Source organism: Salvia splendens, chromosome 1, assembly GCF_004379255.2.
Source record: "Salvia splendens isolate huo1 chromosome 1, SspV2, whole genome shotgun sequence".
NCBI lineage: Eukaryota > Viridiplantae > Streptophyta > Magnoliopsida > Lamiales > Lamiaceae > Salvia > Salvia splendens.
In genome coordinates, this window is record NC_056032.1 from 30802253 (window position 1) to 30822990 (window position 20738).

A 20738-nucleotide genomic window follows, 5' to 3' on the forward strand; every position below is an offset into this window, starting at 1 on the left:
TGGATGTATTCCTAGAGTAGTCGTTAACTTGAAAAGGCTTCACTACTAGAGGATAAAGACACCGCAAGATTCACGGTGATTCCATGTGCTAAGAGGTGATAAGTCATGGATGAGGAAAATGCTTAAAAGCTGATAATTCAATGTGAGTATTCTTATATATAACAGTGCACAATTCAAAGGTAGGAGAGCAATTCAGCTGCAACAACCATCGCCACGCCAAGCATGCATAATGATACGAAACCTCCATCTCTGCACGTTAAGTTCGACAAAAATGAGACTCCATGGACTCGTAAACTTCACGCTCTTCCTTTTCTTGCTTTTTGTAATAGGTTTCGTGGATCGCATGTGTCAGCAACTCAACTTCCAACATTTTCCCTAGTATATTCATCGCGTAAAAGTAGCGAGAGCCGGGTAATGTATTATTATACGTGAGTCAATTATTTTCAATTAAAATGCCTCATGCTATAATTCCATGATAATTTTTCTAGAGGCTTCCTTAGAGATTTATTGAATCTCTTAGTGTCCCTCTTCCATCACTAGGTGTACTTGTATTTCGTGAGACAAACTCGTGAGAGGTACAAGTGACTATCGAAGCTGAAGCCGTCTTCTTCAAATGTGGATGGTCACGTTTTGTTAATGATAATCATCTTGCAGAGGGTGATATGTTTGTATTCCCTCAAATGCTTAGTGTAGCTCTCTTCAAAGTTGATAATATTTTGTTATATCTTAAATTATCCATAATATTCCTTGTTGTATATTCATGGTAGATGAATCATATAAGTCATATGGAATAGATCCAACATCTAATGAGGAGGAGGCTAAGGCGGTTGCTTAACAACGAGAGATGTTCCAAGACGTTGATCATGTTCGAAATGATTATGCTATAGTCAGTTTCACTTGTTTTCCAATAAATGAGTATTTACCTACTATATTCGTGCTATTAGATTTAGGATTACACTACTTGGTCATTTTTTTTTTGAAAATTCAGCTAAATGAATCGAGTCGAGTAGTGCATGAATGAATTAAATAGTAGTCCAGATATCAATTTCATACCAATTGCAATACAATAACAAGTTTTAATAGCATAACCAATATAGTGATGATAAATAAAGCTTCTGAATTAGTCAAAAGAGGTCTAATATATGTGAATCAATAGGTACATACTTGCGGAGGTCTTCTTTCCGAAGAGCTCCCGCCATGCATATTAGTTTTCTTGTTCCTTGTTTGATTATTTGATTTCTTTGGACAGAGAGGAACGGCGGCAAGCATGGCGGTCATCCTTTTCGTCATTCACATGTTATTTGGCAGGTCACTCATCACCTGCATGTGTTTGTTCTGGCCGGTAGGATCACCCCGACTCATTGGAGGGGATGTTCGCCGTTGGTTGATTTCATGCCTTTCTCCCCGAGACAGCGTGTTCTGCGGTCGCTCATGGTCCTATGGCATCCCCATGATGCACCTTGGGTGAAGCTGAATACTGATGGTGCCTTCTCTACTTCAACACTCGCAGCGGGGGAAGGAGGATTGGTTCGTGTTTCTGATGGAGGCCTTCTGCGCGCCTTCTGTGCTCCGGTAGCTGCATCATCGAGCTTTGAGGCGGAGCTTCTGGCTCTGATTCGGGGTTTGGAGATGGCTATGGAGCTTTCTACTCACATTTGGATAGAGCTGGACTCAGCGGCTCTGGTTAGTTTGCTGTCATCTGGACATCATGGCTCTGCAGATTTTAGACATCATATGGCTTTGATCCTGAGTATGACAGCCCAACGGCATGTTCGATTCTCACACATCTACAAAGAAGGGAACCGGGCTGCTGACTTTCTGGCAGGTAGGGGGTCCAGACCCCTGCCCTTACATACTTCGATCCAATCTCTGCGCCTCGGTACCTGAAGGCGCTAGTTAGGATGGACCAGCTGGGATATCCTAACTTCCGTTTCCGACGTAGAGATGTGGATTGACCTCGCTCTCATGATGGTTAGAATTTTTGTATTTTCGTTTCTTCCTTTTGTTTATTTAGTCCTTTTTCCTCTTGATAGCCGGGGGGATCCCGGCTTGTGGGACATCTGGTTTTGCATGTTCATGTTCTTGTTTTGGACCCTAGTCACTTTTGGGCTAAGATCATGTTTTGAGAGTATTATATTTTGAGCTTATTCACGGGTAGGGGGTCTGCCTAAACCCCCCGCCCACAAAGGGCGTTTTTTATTTTTAAAAAAAATGTAAGAGAAGCTAAAATTGAAAAGCCAAAATGAAGAGTCTACAACATTTTTCCAAGGATAACACCAAGCAACATAAGAACCACTCATGAAAATGACAGCAACATGTGTTTAAGATCTGAAAATGTTCATGATCGAGTGGGCATAGAAGTGGCAATTTCAGTGGCGGGCTTATTAATCACCATGGACAAAAGTAGATCAATACTACACCCCTAATACACTGGCAACTAACGAAGGAAAACTTGATCTTCGATAATCTGGTTGCGGGCATGAAATTCGTCGCACCATACAAATGATTGAGCATGTTTGCCATTAAGTGGGACTTTATTGTAGTAACGGCTGCGGTGATTGGAAAATTTCCCTCTACATCGAATAACTATCTTGCCTTGCTCACGTCAGCACTGTGGAGCGTCATGCTGATCATGAACTTCGTGGTTCTTCATCCTGTATCGAATAGGGTATACAATATATTAGTCACAAATAGATTCAGAGATAGACATGGGCAACAAATGTATATATTATGCATATATTATCAACAAAATTCATAAATATGCCCCATTGATACGATCCCATATCTTAGGAAATCACAATTATTTAGTTATCTTTTATTTCACCATATCTTTTCCATATCTTTGTTTTCTTATTCAAAAGTTAGGTTAGTAGTATTCTAGTATTATAAATAGGAGAGCTTGTTATCATTTTATTGAATCAATGAAATACAATATTATTTGAGCCCTAAAGAGTCTCACGGTTCTCTCACTTCTGACGCCGCTGCCCGACGGAAAGGTTTCCGCGCACAGCCAAATCTTGCCTTCGCCGATCCTACGATTGGACGCCGGAGAGGTTATCGATAGCCGAGTATCCTCGTCGATCATAGTTAAGGGAAAAGCCCTTAACAACTGGTGCTTTCATTGAGAGCTGACCCTCCCACCATCTCGAATCAAAGCTCCACTGCTGCCCGACGGAAAACATTCCGCGCACAGCACCTGCCTTGGTTGCCGAGTCCAGCCTGTCCGCCGAGTTCTAGCCGCCGGACAATCCTACTTCTGCAAAGCCCGACGGGAAGGATTCATGCGTGCCGCGTTGAAGTCAGACCATTATCCATAACTCATACCTCACCACCCAAAAGAAAAGAGTGATCCTCTTCGTCCAATTCATCCAAAAAAAAGGAAGAAAACCACCAAACAGAAGCTTCCCCTTTCCTTCGTAGAAAACATTCTATCTTCAGTCCGTCAACATGTCATACGACTATGCCAGCTATCACCGTTATCAACGCTTGTCCTATGATCAGCCACCACCCAGGTACAGGCGTGAACCCTACGGTCCGCCGCAACCTCATCGAGTGGGTCTGTCCAGACGCGCCGCCCCACTTGTTGGGATACGCCCCGACAACGAACCGATAACTGTTATCCACCACCGTATTGTGATCTAGGTATGGTCCCGGATTCATACGTCGAGCCGCGAAACTCCTACGCCCGATATCGCCCGTGGCAGCCTCAATATCACCCCCGTCCAGCCACCAAAGCGGAGGACCCGATTAACGCAAAGTTAGACCGCTTATTGGAAGCATTTGACAAGATAGAAACTTGGTTCTATGCCACAAATCGCCGGTTTAGCAAATTCCGAACGTTACCGCAGCCCGAGCCCGATCTTGATCAGCCCCATGTTTCTGCACCACTCCGAAAGATGGCATATCCTCCATCAAGAAATAATGAGGCTTCTTTTGGGCCTTCGCGTTTAGTCCCCAATGAATCAACGGCTCCACCATGCCACCGCACCAAATCCGATCAAACCCCAGCGCGTTAGCCTTCGTGTTGGGAACCCCCTCTAATGGCCACCCCTGCTGTAGACCAGATCCACCAACCCTACCAGCCGCCACTGCCGCGATCAAATCACCCGCCGCAGCTCCATTGTTGGCCTCTAATCGTCTTCCGCAAGCTGCTATCCCGAGCTCGAGGCCAAAGGAGTGGCAAATGAATATGCAAAAGGCTGGTGAGTATGGTTTGATAAATAAAGTTGTGCCTTGTTCTCATGATGTTGTGGGAGAAAAGAACATTGTTGAAGATAAATGGAAAGAGAATGGGATGGGACCGAAGGGTTTAGTTGAGAGTAAAGACGATGAAGATAGTGACCTACTTAAGATGATCGAAATGATCACCGTGCGCGCATTCGATCCTGGTATATGTGTCAGTCTCAGCAATCCAAAAGGAGAAATTCTTGCTCTGCAGATAGCAAAACCGGATCTACGTGATAGCAAGTAGGAGCTTCCGCATGAAGAAGTAATCAAGTGCTTGTTTGCCACGGGGACCTTTCGCATAGAGCTACCCATGCCTGCAAACCATGTTGTCTTCAATACTGCTCCGGAATTTAATGGGGATTTGAATGTCACTGATATTACAAGCATGAATCCTCGATTACCATCGCTCGACGCCGATGCAAGGTTGATTCCTCCACGAAATAACAAGCCATGTTTGATCATTCAGGGACGTGTGGCAGAGCTTTCTATTTTAGCATTGAATTTGGATGACCACATCAGTCTGCCTTCGTTGATTTTTTATGGAGGTGATGAAGGGACACGCTCAGCTGCTCGGTGTGTGTTTGATCCAGGAGGCGACGCCTTGCCAACGCTTTTGCTGTCAACTCTCGTTGTTGCTTCGTGGTTTCCACCTTGAGGACAAGGCGGATTTTAACCATGGGAGAGTTGATACGATCCCATATCTTAGGAAATCACAATTATTTAGTTATCTTTTATTTCACCATATCTTTTCCATATCTTTGTTATTTTATTCAAAAGTTAGGTTAGTAGTATTCTAGTATTATAAATAGGAGAGCTTGTTATCATTTTATTGAATCAATGAAATACAATATTATTTGAGCCCTAAAGAGTCTCACGGTTCTCTCACTTCTGACGCCGCTGCCTGACGGAAAGGTTTTCGCGCACAGCCAAATCTTGCCTACGCCGATCCTACGATTGGACACCAGAGAGGTTATCGATCGCCAAGTATCCTCGTCGATCATAGTTAAGGGAAAATCCCTTAACACCCATGCACCAACATTTCAGCAGTAATTTGACTCCATAGGTCATTCATTGAGGTATTAGTTCAATAACATCTACATACACTGAATTGTCATGATCTTCTTGCAATTCAATGTCGTCCACGTTGTTATCCAGTAACTCCTCGACTGGATTTACAATCATCTCACCTCGAATGTAGTTATGTAGTGTAAAAGAAGTCATTATCAACCTAATTTGTATTTTTATGGGATAGAAAGATGAGCTACGGTTGATTTGAAGAAACCGATTTTCCAATTTCCATATTTACAACCTAACACTTTCAATTTTCAAATCATACAACATCTAAAGTTACCACAAGCAAGAGGAGAGTGAGACTATTTAGAATGCAGTTGGCGGCAAGCTCGTCGTCGGTGGTCAGCAGTCAGCACGGGTAGCGTCGAAGTGGAAGGAAGCAGGTGGCGACTGGCGTCAAAATGGAAAGAGTCGGGCGGTGAGCGATACTTTGCTTGGAATGGGAAGGGAGACTAGTGATAGACAGAGTGGAACGGAAAGGTGTTGGTCTCAGTGCCTTGAAATAGGAAATTAGAGAAGAATTGAGAGAAGGGGACTCGTCGATAGTCGGGAGGGAATACAAGCAGGAGAAGGAAATTAAATGGGAATTCGACTGACATTGATTTACATTTAATTTATTTTAACTTAGTCAAAATCGAGTAATCACGTAACCCGATGCTCGAAATTATAAAAAAAAAAATCAATACTTGGTCCCGTACCCGTTATCCAATTTTTCGGGTATTGGGTATCTAATACTCGATAATATTTGGGTCAGATTGGGTATACTCAATACCCAACAACCAAATTGGTAGCTTTAGCTGAGGGACAAACGAGGGGACGTGACACTTGCAACGCTTTCCTATAATTACTACACACTCCGTCCTCCATTACTTGTCACTAGTTTTATTTTCAGTTTGTCCGATAATACTTGTCACATTTACTTTTTAAACCCTCCGTCCGCAATTAAGTGGCATAAGTTGACTAGGTTCGAGTTTTTAGAAATGTAGGAAAGTGGTTTGAAAAAGTTAGTGGAGTGTAAGCCATACTTTTAAATATTAATTTTATAATAAAATGTGAGTAAAATAAATTAATAGAATATGAGGTTCATTACTAAAAGTAGTAAAGAGTAAATGACACTTAATAGTTGACAAACGAAAAAGAAAACTTGAGGCGTTTAATTGTGGAAAGATGAAAAACGAAACTTGAGACAATGGACGGAGGGAGTAATATATGGTAATGGATCTCACATTTCGCCAACTCATCCCACTTACAATTCATTACAAAGCTAATAATCCATATGTCCATGAAAAATAATTACTCCCTTCGTTTTTTTAAAATAGCAACTATTTTCATTTTAGGTCGTTCCTAAAATATAGAAACATTATAATTTTTCTATTTTAGAACATGGACCCCACAATCCACTAACTCTATTTTCACTACGTTTTCTCTTCATCTCTCTTATTAGATTCATTTTTCTTTTCCTCTCTCTTACTTTACTAATTCTTCTCATTTATTGTATTTATTTTTTAGTTAGAATTCGTGTCGTTCATATATATGTATATTTTTTTTGTGTAAGACTCCATTCCACTAACTTTATTCGAATTTTTTAAAATCTAAGTTGGATCAACTTGCGAGAATTTTCGAATTTTTTAAAATCTAAGTTGGACCAACTTGTGAGAATTAATAGCGGATGGAGGTGCAAAGTTGTTTCCACCAAAACCAATCATAGAGTGGTTCTTAAGCATTTATATAAATCATGTATATCATTTCACATAACAACATAGTTGCTTTTGTAAAGATAGAAATCTGACAGCACTGCGACATCATTTTGTAAAAATCATTAAAAATTCACACGACTTCCGTTGGGGCTAAAATTTTACCACACTGCAGTAGACTCATCAAATAACTTCCAGTTTAAAAATCACGTCAAAATAATCTTTTTAGGTCGGTCGAATTGAAATCGTAACCTACAGGTCGGGAAAATATTTTCGGGCAGAACTGCGCAGTTAACTTCAAAAATTCACCAAAAATTCATCTTTTGTCAAAATAGGTTGAAATTCATACACAACACAGAAGACACCATGGAGATTACTCAGAAAAAAGAATCGGACAAAAAGGAGTTCATTTGGTTGGTTAAAAGCGCGTCGGAACCTACTGTCCGAACTCACAGTTTTTCATGTTTCAAAATTTTAATTAGGGTTCTATCCCCATTTATTCAAACACAACCTTTTCATGCTTCTAACACACACATATGCTTAAAAGAGCCTTCACACTCATGGTTGCATATAATCACACATCATTCACCAATGATTTATTTAGATTTCACGAAATTGCATTCAAAATACATACACACATACAAACACAAGTTTCCCCATCGATTAAACCCTTAGATTTGAAATCCCTACACTCACTAGATGCATGAGGGAAACAAAAGAAAAGTTGGGATGGAGAGAATGAAGAATAGAGATTTGATTATACCTTCTTTGATTAAAACGATCGGTAGAACAAATATAAATCTCGATTCTTCAACAACTCTTGGCAAGAATGGAAGAGTGGAGTAGAAGAACAAGTGGAGAGGATTGGAGAGGGGAGATGGGCGTGTGGAGGGAGAGAGACGTGAGTTTTGGGAGCTAGGTTTAGGTTTTGGGTTTAGTCTTCTCTTCCTATTTATAGGATTAGAATAGGCTCTCAAATAATTAGGAAGATTTGGAGAATTAATTGCATGAATATTTGAAAGAGATTAGGGGAGATTTGGGGGAGGGAATTAACGTGAATTTGGGGAGGAGTAAGGTGAGATTTTCAAAAATCATGGCTAATTAATTAGCCTATGATTTTATTTGGTATTTCACGGAGTAGAATAAAATAATATGGAGCAGAAAAATTAATAACAAATCCTCCCACAATATGGAAATATGCGTGTGATTTTAGCCCCTACCACAAGGAAATTTTTCTAAATCTCTAATGGAATAAAGTAGGCAAGATTGGCTATAATATTTATTATTTATTCATGGAAAGAAATAAGTAATGAATCAGTTATATAATAATTAATTCCTCCTCTCCCAAAAATTAGGAGATTTCAAAAATCTCCATGGACAAGTCATAGGGGTCGAAATTTCCATGGGGGAAATAAAGAATAATTGGCTTTGGATTTAATTTGGATAATTATCCCAAGCAATTAATTAAATCCAGGAAAAATAGAATTCCTCTCCAACAATTCATAGTGGTCGAAAATTCTAAATAAAAAGGCAAGATGAAAATTGATGATTCTATTTAAATCTCACTCCCTGAAATAAAATATAATTTACGGCAATATATTTCATTCTGTATCAATTAATTAAGACCATGTCATCAATCAACGAATTTGACTCGGTCAAATCAAAATTAGGTCACCAACGCAAATACATAACAATTCGTCATTTAATTGCAGCAATCAAAGTAATTAATGCAAACGTCTTAGGGTTCGAAAAGTGGGGCGTTACAAGTACGGTGCGGGCTTGATGAATCCAGAAGTTACAGAGTTGGCACGAGAAGAAGAAACCATCATGTCTCTCGCCACATGCATCGCACAGAGACAGTTTCTCTCTGCAAATAACCACGAGCGGGTGAGGTGGATGGCTCTTGTGTTCGGTTTTGATCTGAACACTAAAAAACTGCAGCTGCAGCCAGAGGATGCATTTCAAACATTCAATCCTGACATTTGTAAGTTAAATGGTTACTTCCTTCTCGAAGACAAAGCGTGTTCTTAGCGAAGATGCTTCCTTTGTTGTAATGACTGGGATGGACAAACTGTTTGCGGAATTTGTTCGCACATGATTCGTGCAGAAAAAATTCGCAAGTAGCAGTGTTGCAAGTGTATGAGGGAGCGGATAGAATTGGCAACCCGCAAATTTTGCAAGAATGATAGTTATCAGTATAATCAATTTCCTTATCAACTGGAAAGGAAGTCAATGGATGAGGATGGCTGAAATGCTTATCACCCTCCATACCTGTCATTCAAAAATAGAAAGAGGTGTGAAAACATGGAGAATAATACAATTAGGTTTGGTCTGCATGTGAATAATCAGATGTAAGATATAGTCGGGAGCTAGGTGGTTCGTAGGCACTACCAAAAATAACAAATTTACCGACAGAATTTTCAGTCGGTAATTCCAATTTTTCCGTTGGTAAGCTGTTTTACCGAAAGAAAATTCCGTCGGTAATTTGTTTTTAGCTATGGCCAACGGAAATGCCGTCGGTAATTATCGACAGATTGGCTGCCGTCGGTAATTGAACCGTTTTTTGTAGTGAGGGGATCGACCGACTCCATTATTAGCACCGGATAGCCGACCCACCCATCTAGCCAAATCTTAATACAATTTGTCTATGGAATATCAAACAAACTGTGTTTTGTTAGGTGTAGAATTCTATGTTCAGTTAGAGCAAAAAAAAGATATTAACTCAAAAATACCAACCTAAGAGGTAGGTGAAAGTGCCATTGAATATTTTCCCCCTTCAGTGATGCAATTGAAATTGTGATCAACAGATTTTGAGGAGAATGAGATTAAATGGGCACTCGCACTCATAATAGTGGGATTCTCAATAATATATATTCAATATTCACAATAGTGAGATTCTTAATAATATATGTTCAATATTAATAAATTTATGGATATAGAAATTACTCCCGCAGTGCAATAATAGGAGTCCAGATTTGATTTGACAGACACATATTTAATGTAAATAAAAGTGAACGAAATGAGTTAGTAAAATTTGAGATTTATTTATCATTTACAATAAAAAAATGAATTGAGACTCTTATTGTGAAAAGGAGGATGTACGTGTTGAAAACTGAATTCTATTATACAACAATTAATTGTTGAAATGGATTACATTTGCTTTTTTAAATAAAAAAATCTGATTATATTAGAATTTTTATCATTTTTACCATTATTGTCTACTGAAAAAATGTTTATGACTATCAAATTTATCAAATTAAATCTGCAAACTGAGATAAGTCATAAGTTATAATTGGTTGGACCACATTGGATGGTATACAACGACGAGAGAATGCTTCATACTCTACCTTTGTCCATGATTAAGGAAAGATGTTAAATAGTCTATTTGCTTGCTTCATGGATTTGGTATCTACTAATGAATTTTTAATTTCTAAAGTTGTACGTATATGGCAAATAAAAAATTTAAAGATATCAATGACTTTTTTCTTTACGATTAGTAAATGTTAATTAGTCTATTTGCTTGCTTCAAGTATTTGGTATCTACTAATAAATTTTTAATTTCTAAAGTTGTACGTATATGGCAAATTTTTTTTTAAAGATATATTCTCTGTACTATTAGTAGATCTAGTGTTAGCTCATCTTCTAGCTCCACAATTCTATTATATTTGACTCAATTTGTTCCACTTAAGATGACTCACTTTCCATTTTTAGTTTGTCCCAAATAAATACATTACTATTTTTTGAAAACTTTCTCTCTCCAATTAATACACACTACCACTTTTTCTCTTCCCAATTAAATATTTAACTTTTTTTCCTCTCTACTTAATACTTACAATCACATTTTCTCTTTTCAATTAAACACACTAACCACAATTCTTAAAATCTCGGGCCGACTAAATATGTGTCATATTAGCCGGGAAGGGAGTATTAGCCGGGTCGGGCTTACTTAGTTCTCACCATGACCTTAGTCTCACCCATAAAAAATTGTGTGTTCATTGATTAAATTGAGCTTTAAGACATTTTTTTTCAATTCAAAAACCAGACCCATCAGATATCCAGGCCAATCGAATACAAACCTAAGCCAAAGATCGGTCCAAATAAGTTCTAAAATTTCATCTTATTTTAATATAGTTATAACTGACGGGAAGCATTAGGGTGTCACCATATTTAGAGTGACAACATACCACTAATATCAACCCTTAGATCTATGAGATGGACGCCTAGGATTGAATTGATAAAATAGAGTTCGGATTGCAGTCTTATGTATTGGATATTGCAGGCGTGTGTATTTTAGTCGATTCCCAAAAATTTAAATAAGAAACGAATTTGGTAATATGTAAACTGCAAATACTACTTGGTAATATTGCAATATTCATAGAATAACACTGTAATCTGGTAAGGTAAAAAACTATTTTGAATGATGCAGACGGGTAACACTGCAATATTCATAGAGTAGAACTACAATATGAAAATAGAAAATACCGATTTTGCCTTCAGCGTTTTTTTATGTTCCAATTTAATTAAAATAGGCTGCCACGCGGCAGCTTGAGAATAACACGATCTTCAAATCTAACGACCTAAAATGGTCGTATGGTGTTACAATAAAGAGGGTTGTTATATTAATATATCCCAATAACAATATACTATATCTAAAAATTTATACTTTAAATTCCTCTTTACAATTACATTTTCTAAAAAACAATTGAAAAAAAATAAATTTGAACATGTATATTTTTTAACTAAATAATATAGTATTTCATGTAATTCTAAAATTACTGAATGATATGATTAGTTTACTTCTCCAAATTTTTAGTTATTTTAAAATTATAATACATGAGAATTTTTTTTTAAAATGTATGAAAATAATTTCTACACAGCTCGGCCGGTCCAACAGAGCTCACTTAACAAGTAGGCCTGGGCTAGACTGTATAGGTATCTATAGAGAGAAAACCAACCCAATCTAGCCCACTATAGATATGAATTTGGGATAAGCGGGACCCAAGGCCAAACACTAGCGGATCCAGCTAAGAACAAGGAGTACACCTATACCCAAAATAATGTGTTCTTATTGTAATATTGATATTTAATTTTAAAAAAACGCTAGTGGTCTAGCAGTCGCTGAAGCATTTTCTGCACAAGATTGATCTGTGCACGATTCCCCATTATCTCATATTCCTGTTGGCCCTTTTGTTAAGAGTGTCCACAGTGGGAGAGCTGCGGTCCGTGGCTCGGCTGCGCGGCCCCCACTGTAGAGAGCCACGATCGGTGGCTAGGAGCCGAGAGCCGAGAGGGAGCCGCGGCCGCGGCCTTCACGCGGCTCAGCCGTGTATTCCGCAGCCCACCACTGCAGCGGGCCGCATTTCGTGGCTTAGCCACCGAATTTTTTTTTTTGCTTCTTTTTTTTATAAATACACACCATTTTTCCTCCATTTTTCTACCCCAATTCAAACACCACTCTTTCCAATCTTTCCAATCTATTTTAATTCAACTTCTGAAATATGGATTCTGACGATGAACGGTACCAAGAAGCGGTAGATATGGAGTTCCAAAACCTGGTTGCAGCGGTGCAACATGAAGCTGATGAGGCGGAGGCGGCGGCGGAGGCGGAGGCGGCGGTGGCAGTCCCTCGGCCGTTCTATCATCGGCGGTATATCGACCATGACCATGCCGGGGCTGACCGCCGGTTGATGGAAGACTACTTCAGCGAGAACGCCCGTTATCCACCAGAGATTTTCCGTCGGCGATTCAGAATGTCGCAACAAATCTTCGTCCATATAGCGACGTGTTTGGCGCAGCGGTTCAAGTGCTTCAACTTGCGATATGATGCCACCGGTCGACCCGGCTTGTCGACATATCAGAAGTGTACGGTGGCAATTAGGCAGCTTGCCTATGCCGGGCCCGCTGACATGTTCAACGAATACCTACAGATGGGCGAAACGACTTCCCTACAGACATTGAGGCAGTTTTGTAGGGGCATTAAGGATATCTTCAAAGGGGAGTATCTATGGAAGCCAACGACCGATGATTGCCAGAGACTGATTGTACGGGATTGTACATCATTTTCCAAGGATGTTGGGGAGCATCGATTGCATGCACTGGGAGTGGAGGAACTTCCCGGTGGCTTGGAAGGGGCAGTTCACTTCTGGTTTCAAAGGCTGACATCCCACGATGATCCTGGAAGCCGTTGCTGACTATCGCTTGCGAATCTGGCATGCGTATTTTGGTGTCGCTGGGTCGAACAACGACATCAACGTTCTACGATCGTCCCACCTGTTCAAAGACGAGTGCCGGGGTGAGGGTCCGGAAGTTAGATTCATGGCCAACGGCACGCAGTACAACATGGGATACTATTTGGCCGATGGGATATACCCTCGCTGGCCCGTGTTTTTGAAGCCGATCCGACAACCCGTTGGGCAGAGGTAAACCTACTTCGCGAAAAAATAAGAGGGTGCTAGGAAGGATGTTAAGCGAGCTTTTGGTGTCCTCCAAGCGTGATGGGCCATTATACGGTGCCCGGTTCGACAATGGCACGAAAATGATGTCTCAGACATCATGACTGCATGTATCATATTGCACAATATGATAATAGCTGACGAAGGATTTGCTGCAGAGCGATGGGCACCGGAAGATGGTGCTAGTTCGAGCTCGGGTATTGTCATGGTGCCTCTGCAGATGGGTGTACCACGTACTAATGAATACTTGATCCAGCGGTACACCGATATGCGGAGCCAAATATCGCATACAACATTGCAGGCTAATTTGGTTGAAGAGGTCTGGAACCATAGAAGGAGCGCTGCAGAGTGATATGAGTTTTCGGGTTGTTGTTTTTAAACTAGAAAAATTTCGTTGTATAATTTTCTCATTTTAATATAATACAACGAAGTTCTTGTTAAACTTTTTTTTTGGTTAGGTTGTGAATTTTTTTTATTTACAATCCAAATTATTTTATTTTAATTAAAATTATAAATATCATATATTATAGTCTAATAAAATTTATTGTAGTTAAATTATAAAATATCATTAAAAAAACAAACAAATTAATTTTTATTTTGGAGCGGGCCACATTTCGTGGCCCTTGTTATTTACCATTGTGGAGAGCCCAGGAGAGCCACATTTGGTGGCCGGGCCAACTTTGGTGGCTCTTGAAGGTCACCATTGTGGACACTCTAAGTAGTTTTCGATAATTTACAGAATTTAGGTTGGTTTTGAAATGTTCTTTCTTTTTTATTTTGTAAGTATTAGGTGGTACTAATATTATATTATATATATTTTTATATCTCATTTATATTGTGAGATAAATGGATATAATTGGAGTTGGGCTTGAGGAATTAAATCATTGGGCTGAATTAATTCTGAGCCTGGATCCTAATTTGTGTGGCCCGATTACTTACTTGGGGAAACCGATTGCTGCCGCGTGGCATCTCCACGAGGATCGCATCTCCTGGCCGTTGGATTGATGGTTGTGTTTGTTTGCTGAGTGTAAACTAATACTTTCCCTTATCCTTTCATTCATTCATTCATTCGATTAGTCTCTCTCTCTCTCAGATAATACGCTCCTCCTTCTCTCTAGAAACTTCTCTCTCTCATCTCTGATCTTCGCCGATCTTCTTCTCCGGTGACTTCTTCCCTCTAGTTGAGTGAGTGAAGAGTATAGATCCTTCAACTCCTGTGTTGATAGATCGGTTAAACCCAAGATTGAACGATTCAGTTCAGATCTGGCGGTTGAGTGATGAACTTCGGGCGATTCCTTGTGATTTGAGAGATCTATGACTCTAGTGCTTTCGGAGGTGGATCTGAGTTGTGACCGTGAACATCGTGTGGTAGTTGGCCAGAGCGTAGTAGCAATCGGTAGATCCCTAGGGTTTTTGGGTCTAGTTTGTCTCACGGTGCTCCCTTGTGACTTGCTGGTGTAGATAGTGGAGGTCCTTGGCCCTGTGAAGTTGCGTGTGCAACCTGAGCCATATCGTACTATTTCTGACTTGTTGTCCTCTGGTTTCTTGTTCAGATCCTGTAGGATCGGATGTTTAGTGTTACCGACATTTCTACTTGAGTGCGCAGGTACAATGGTAACCATAGCTGCTTGGAGTCAAATCCGGTCAAGGACTAGAGCTTGTAGCTATGGTTTCTATTTTGTAGTTCTTGTACTTAGTCATAGTCAGTAACTCCTATAATACCTTTCTTGTATTGCGGCTTGTACTTACTGAGATTAGCCATCTCTGTAGCGGTGTAATTGTAAAGAGGTCTCAGTAATTAGTGAATCCCGAATAGTCTGATCCCTACAGTGGTATCAGAGTCACGAGGGATCATTTGGGCACGCCGGCTCGCTAAAATTAAGGAGGTGGGCTCGTCAGAGTAAAGCTCAGCCTCCGGTATAGGCTCAGAGTTAAGATGAGTATTCCTTAACGAAGGATACTCGCTCATGTAAATTGGTTGCATCGCTGAAACTCTTATTGCTTTCTAGTTTTAGGTTGGGCAGTTGTTGCTGGTAGTAGTCGCTGGCCGCGGCTTAGCTATGTGCTCTTGTTTTCTAGTATAGGTTTGCTAGGATTTACTACTTTCAAGTTGCTCTTTCTGTTTTCTTTAAGTTTCTTCCGTTGTGTTGTGTTCTTGTGTGCTAAGTGTTGGCTAGAATGTGTTCTAGTGTAGACACTGCTTACTGAGAGAAAACTACCTATCCACCAAGTGCTATTCCAAACTGGCTAGAGTGACCCTCTGCGCCCATATTTAGTGAGTGCTTGCGAGCTGGGAAATCCTCTAGCCAGGGCACTTGTGACAGATAGGGATGATCTCAAGTTGTTGAGCTGTGTATTTTTCTGTTTGAACACATTTTGGGCTAACCATCTGTGTGTGCATGCTTGTGTGTGATCTTATCTGATTACTTGCATCTGTGGAGTCCTAGTTTAGCAAATCCCTGCATTTTGTGCTTTCTTGGTGAACTTTCTGTGTCTTTATGGCTTTTCGGTTCACCTTTCACTCAAGTCTAAAATTAGTGTTTATTTTAAAACATGCATGAGTCGTGATGTCACGGGCCTAACTTTTGGGCATCCTCTGTTCTCATAGAATATTCATGATCTATAAAAGCTACTGCCAATTTACAAACTCACAAATCAAAATATACAAACGATTCATCAGCGCACACACTCACAAAGATGCGATGCGATGCGATGCATCTATTGAGGGTTTGGAGGGCGGCTGTTAGCTGCAGAGACCCTCGAGCCCCATTCCAGAAGTTCTTTGCTCGTATCGTCTTTGTGAACGATCACTTCGATGAAGCACAAGCAATCCTTCTTGTCTCCCGTCGCCCTCCTGATCGCTTCTATCAGCTCCTCCTCGCACCATACCTTTGTAGTCCAGCATTTCCCTTCACCATTATGAATTGCATCAACCAAGCCACTGTAATTCCAATTCTTGATCACATTATACGGCCCGTCGTGGATCTCCACCTCGATGGTGTAACCCCCATTATTGATCAAGAAAATGATCGTCTTCTGCCCACTCCGAATCATCGTAGACACATCCTGTGCTGTAACCTACATATCAGGCAGAGAAAGCTCTTTATCACAGTAGCTAAACAAACTAGTGCCCGAGTGAAATATGCACGATCGAGGGTGAGGTACCTGGAAGCTGCCATCTCCGATGCAAGCAATTACGCGCTTATCGGGCACAGCCTGCGCATACCCCAGTGTTGCACCAACTGACCAACCAATAGACCCGTATTGCATTTGGAACTCGTACCTACAAAAATGTTATTCGATAGTTAAAATTATTGAATGTTCCAAATCAAGAACATCACTAGTCAGTCCTCACCCGCAGCCCTGTGGCAATCTCAGTTTCTGGCAATTGAACCAGGAGTCGCCTGTCTCAGCAATCAAAGCCGTCTCTCCCGACAGCATCTTCTGAATATGCTGAAACATGACATTCACCCTCAATGGCTCCTTGGGCTCACCCTTGGACGGCTGCCCTTCACAGACATAAATCCTGTGGTAGTTCTCATAAGCAGTCGTGTTTTTCTTGAGGCGTTTCGAGAGCCCGATCAGGAAATCCTTCATCAAGACGCATCCAAACTCGGGGCCATTTCCAATGGAAACGCGATCAGGCTGCACGATGATCGCCTTCTCCTTCTTGAGAAGGAGAGAGTACCCTACCGAGCTGTAGTCGTTGAATATAGGCCCAGCGAAGAGGTAAGCATCAGCTGATTCCACAATCTCCGCGCAGAAGGCCGTGCTCACAGCTCCCCAGTAGGTGCCGATGAAATGAGGGTGGTGCTCCGGCACTAGGCCTTTGGCAGATGGCATAACTGCGATGGCGTAGCCGCTAGCATCTGCCAGCTGAACGAAAGCACCGCCTGCTTTCGCGACACGAAGTTTTGGGCCTCCCACCATCACTGGTTTCACTGCCTTGTTCAGAAACTCGGCTGCTGCTTCCACTGCAGCTTCTAGCCCCATCTTGTTACTCAATCTACAAAAATTTGATATATGAAATTCCAACAACATGCTCATCCAAAATTCCAAATCAATTAGCAGAGAAGTCGGCAATCATCAATTTATCATGTGGAATCGCTAATTCTAAAATGAAATTTAATAATTAAAACAGAGCTAAGGTATGAATAAAATTTAACTGACCTAGGTGAGAGAGAAAAGGGAACAGGCTCACGACTGAACGCCGGATGTGGAATCGCCGGCAAGTTACAGCTGACGCTTATGTACACCGGCTTACTCTCCTTCAACGCCGTCGATATCGCCGTGTCTATCAACTCATGAGCATCTTCCAAATTATTCACCACCGCCTAAAATCAATTGAAAAGAGAGGGAAAATGCAACTCTGCTTCAATTTCAAATTTGGGCGAAATTAAATAAAGCGATGGATTGATTAATTCGGTTGACACCTGACAGCATGTAACCGTTTGGAAGCATCGCATCTCCTGCGAGAAATCCGGCACGCCGATCGTGTGATGGAGGATCCTATTGGTGCCGTAATCGTTCGAGTTCGGACCTCCGACGATGCAAATCACGGGGAGATTCTCGCTGTAAGCTCCGGCGACGGCGTTGAGCAGGCTGAGGCCTCCGACGGTGAAGGTGACAACGCAGGCGCCGACGCCGCGCGCCCTGGCGTAGCCGTCAGCGGCGTAGCCGGCGTTGAGCTCGTTGCAGCAGCCGATGAGGTTGAGGCCGGGCTCGGCGATGAGGTGGTCCAGCAGCGTGAGGTTGAAGTCGCCGGGGACAGAGAAGACGTCGGTGGCGCCGATCTGGACGAGGCGGCGGGCGATGTGGCGGCCGAGCGTGGCCTCGGCGGAGTGGAAGGGCGGCGATGCGGAGGAGTGGATCGCGGAGACGGAGCTGTTGGAGGGGAGGCAGCCGACGTCGTTACACGCGGCGGCCCTGGAGGAGTCGAGCGAGCCTACTTTGGTTTCCATTTGTGAAGTGATTAATGATTTGGAGGAGAAAGTGGATTGTGATGGCGAGACTTTGGTGTGTGAATAAAATAATGGGGAGAGAGGAGTAGAAACTGGGGGCGGAATTGGGTTTTGAAGGCGGTGTGTGGAACGTTGTTTCAGTTTCTGCCTACGAGATTTGAATACTTGTTTGCCTTTTGATCATGCTTGTCTCTCATTTATAAAAAATACTCCGTCTGCAAAATAATACTCTCCTTCATCTCATTTTAAATGTCACATTTATTTTTTAATATAAATATATAATTTTTTTCTTTTTATTTAATATAAAATATCTCCTAAAATCTCCTGTGAATGTGATAAATCTTTTGTAATACTATCAAGGAAGTATCTTATTTGTGACTGCACATATTTTAAAATAGTAAAATTATTTTTTAATCATTATCCAAATTAATACCTCCTCCGTCCACGAATAGGAATCCCGTTTTTTCATTTTAGTCCGTCCACGAATAGGAGTCCCGTTTACTTTTACCATAAATGGTAATAGGATTCCCCTTCTACTAACTCATTCCACTCATATTTCATTTAAAACTAATATATATGAGTGGAACTCCTATTCCACTAACTTTTCTTCACTCACTTTTCTTAACATTTCTTAAAATCCGTACCGCTAAAAACTCCTCCTGTCATATCATAAGTGGAATAGGCTAGCCATAGGCCACCCACAACTCCTCCTGCCACATCATCAGCACTAAAAACACATTCTGCCACATCATCAGGACAAACAACTGGACAAGCAATAGGCTAGCAATAGATACGGGAATTATAAAATAAATAATTAACAATCACACAAAATACGGAATTAAATTTACGACACAGATACGGGAAAATTCAATAATAATATTTAAATTTAAAAAAAATACATTAATTAAAAAATTACATTAATTAAAAAAAATCTAACGACGTGCAGTCCTCCGCGCCCACAACTCTTCAATTAAATCCTTTTGGAGTAGAATATGAGCATCCACTTGGCGCATGTCGGCATGTGCCTTGAGGCGGCCGACTTCATCGTGAGGTACCCCCCTTTGTACGTTGGGGGCGGCCACGCCGTGGCTTGGGCTGACTTCATTAGCATCGTCATTGGCCCAACTAGTCAGTTGTACACCTTCATCTTCGACAATCATGTTGTGCAGGATAATACAGGTGTACATTATATCAGCAATGCAGTCGACATGCCACAAATCGCGTATATATAGTGTTTCAAAAATTAAAAAAAAAGTGTTGGCCGATCGCTCGTCGATCGCCCGCCTAGAATGGCGGCCAGCCGACCGGCGAGCAGATCGGCCAGCGCCCCAGAATCGGCTTCCGCTCGCTGATTTTTTCGCCGATTTGGCGCTAGCCGACTCCAATGGTTCGGCGAGCAGACCGGCCAGCGCCGGGAATCAGCTAACCGGTCCGATAGCCACCATTGGAGATGCTCTTACGTGCCGCATCATGAACGGCACGTGTCATCTCCTATGATGTTCAATTTCTCTCCTTCTTCCCCTGAAAATTGTACCTTAGTGGGTCATGTTAAATACACATGACATTCAATCTATCTAAATCTATATCATTAAATCTTAAAACGAGTGGATAAGACTAAAGCTAATAAATTTTAATAAATAGTGATAAAATATCAACAAAAAATAAAACAGTCAATCTGTTATAACATACTCCCTCCATCTATAAAGAATACACACTTTAAATTAGGCACGAGTTTAATGTAAAATTGGTAAAGTAAGAGAGAGGTAGAGAGAAAAAGTAATTAAAGTATTGTTAATGGAGAATGGATCTCACCTCATTATAGAAAAAAAAAGGTTTCCAAAATTAGTAATTAAAGTATTGTTAATGCATATTTTTGTGGGACGAACTAAAAGGAAGAGTGTATATTCTTGTGGCATGGAGGGAGTAATAATTTTCACAGTTTTTTTTATATCAACATTGTGTATTACAAATATCAACATAATGACATGAGAATTTCAACACAAGTACCTGAAAATATCAATACAGTTTTATTGATAGAAGAACTACCCTAATTGTCCCTGATCTTATCGAAAAATGAATCAATAGTCCTTAAAAAAAATTATAGTATTTTTGGTATGATAAGTTTAAAATAACCCTAGGCACCAAAAATATGAATTTTTAATGTTTGAGGGCATTTTGAACCTTAAATACTTATATACTTGAATATTTTAATGAGAAAAAAATGAGAGATAAATTTATTTTCAAATATAAAAAATGGATATTTTAAGCGAGATAAACTAAAAAAGAAATGTGACATTTTAAGTGAAACGGAATACTAATTTAAAACAAAGTTC

The 20738-nt window shown here is 40.7% G+C and overlaps 1 protein-coding gene across 1 annotated transcript; it reads right to left on the reverse strand.

Annotated features, from left to right (window-relative positions):
- Positions 1 to 16043: 16043 nt before the first annotated feature.
- On the reverse strand, positions 16044 to 18568 carry LOC121746920 (pyruvate decarboxylase 2). The gene is made up of 5 exons (XM_042140884.1): positions 17878 to 18568; positions 17615 to 17778; positions 16800 to 17450; positions 16610 to 16727; positions 16044 to 16522 (listed from the first exon to the last, which is right to left on the reverse strand). The coding sequence occupies exons 1-5, from the start codon at positions 18403 to 18405 to the stop codon at positions 16163 to 16165; spliced, it is 1821 nt and encodes a 606-aa protein (XP_041996818.1). The 5' UTR covers positions 18406 to 18568; the 3' UTR covers positions 16044 to 16162.
- Positions 18569 to 20738: the final 2170 nt, after the last annotated feature.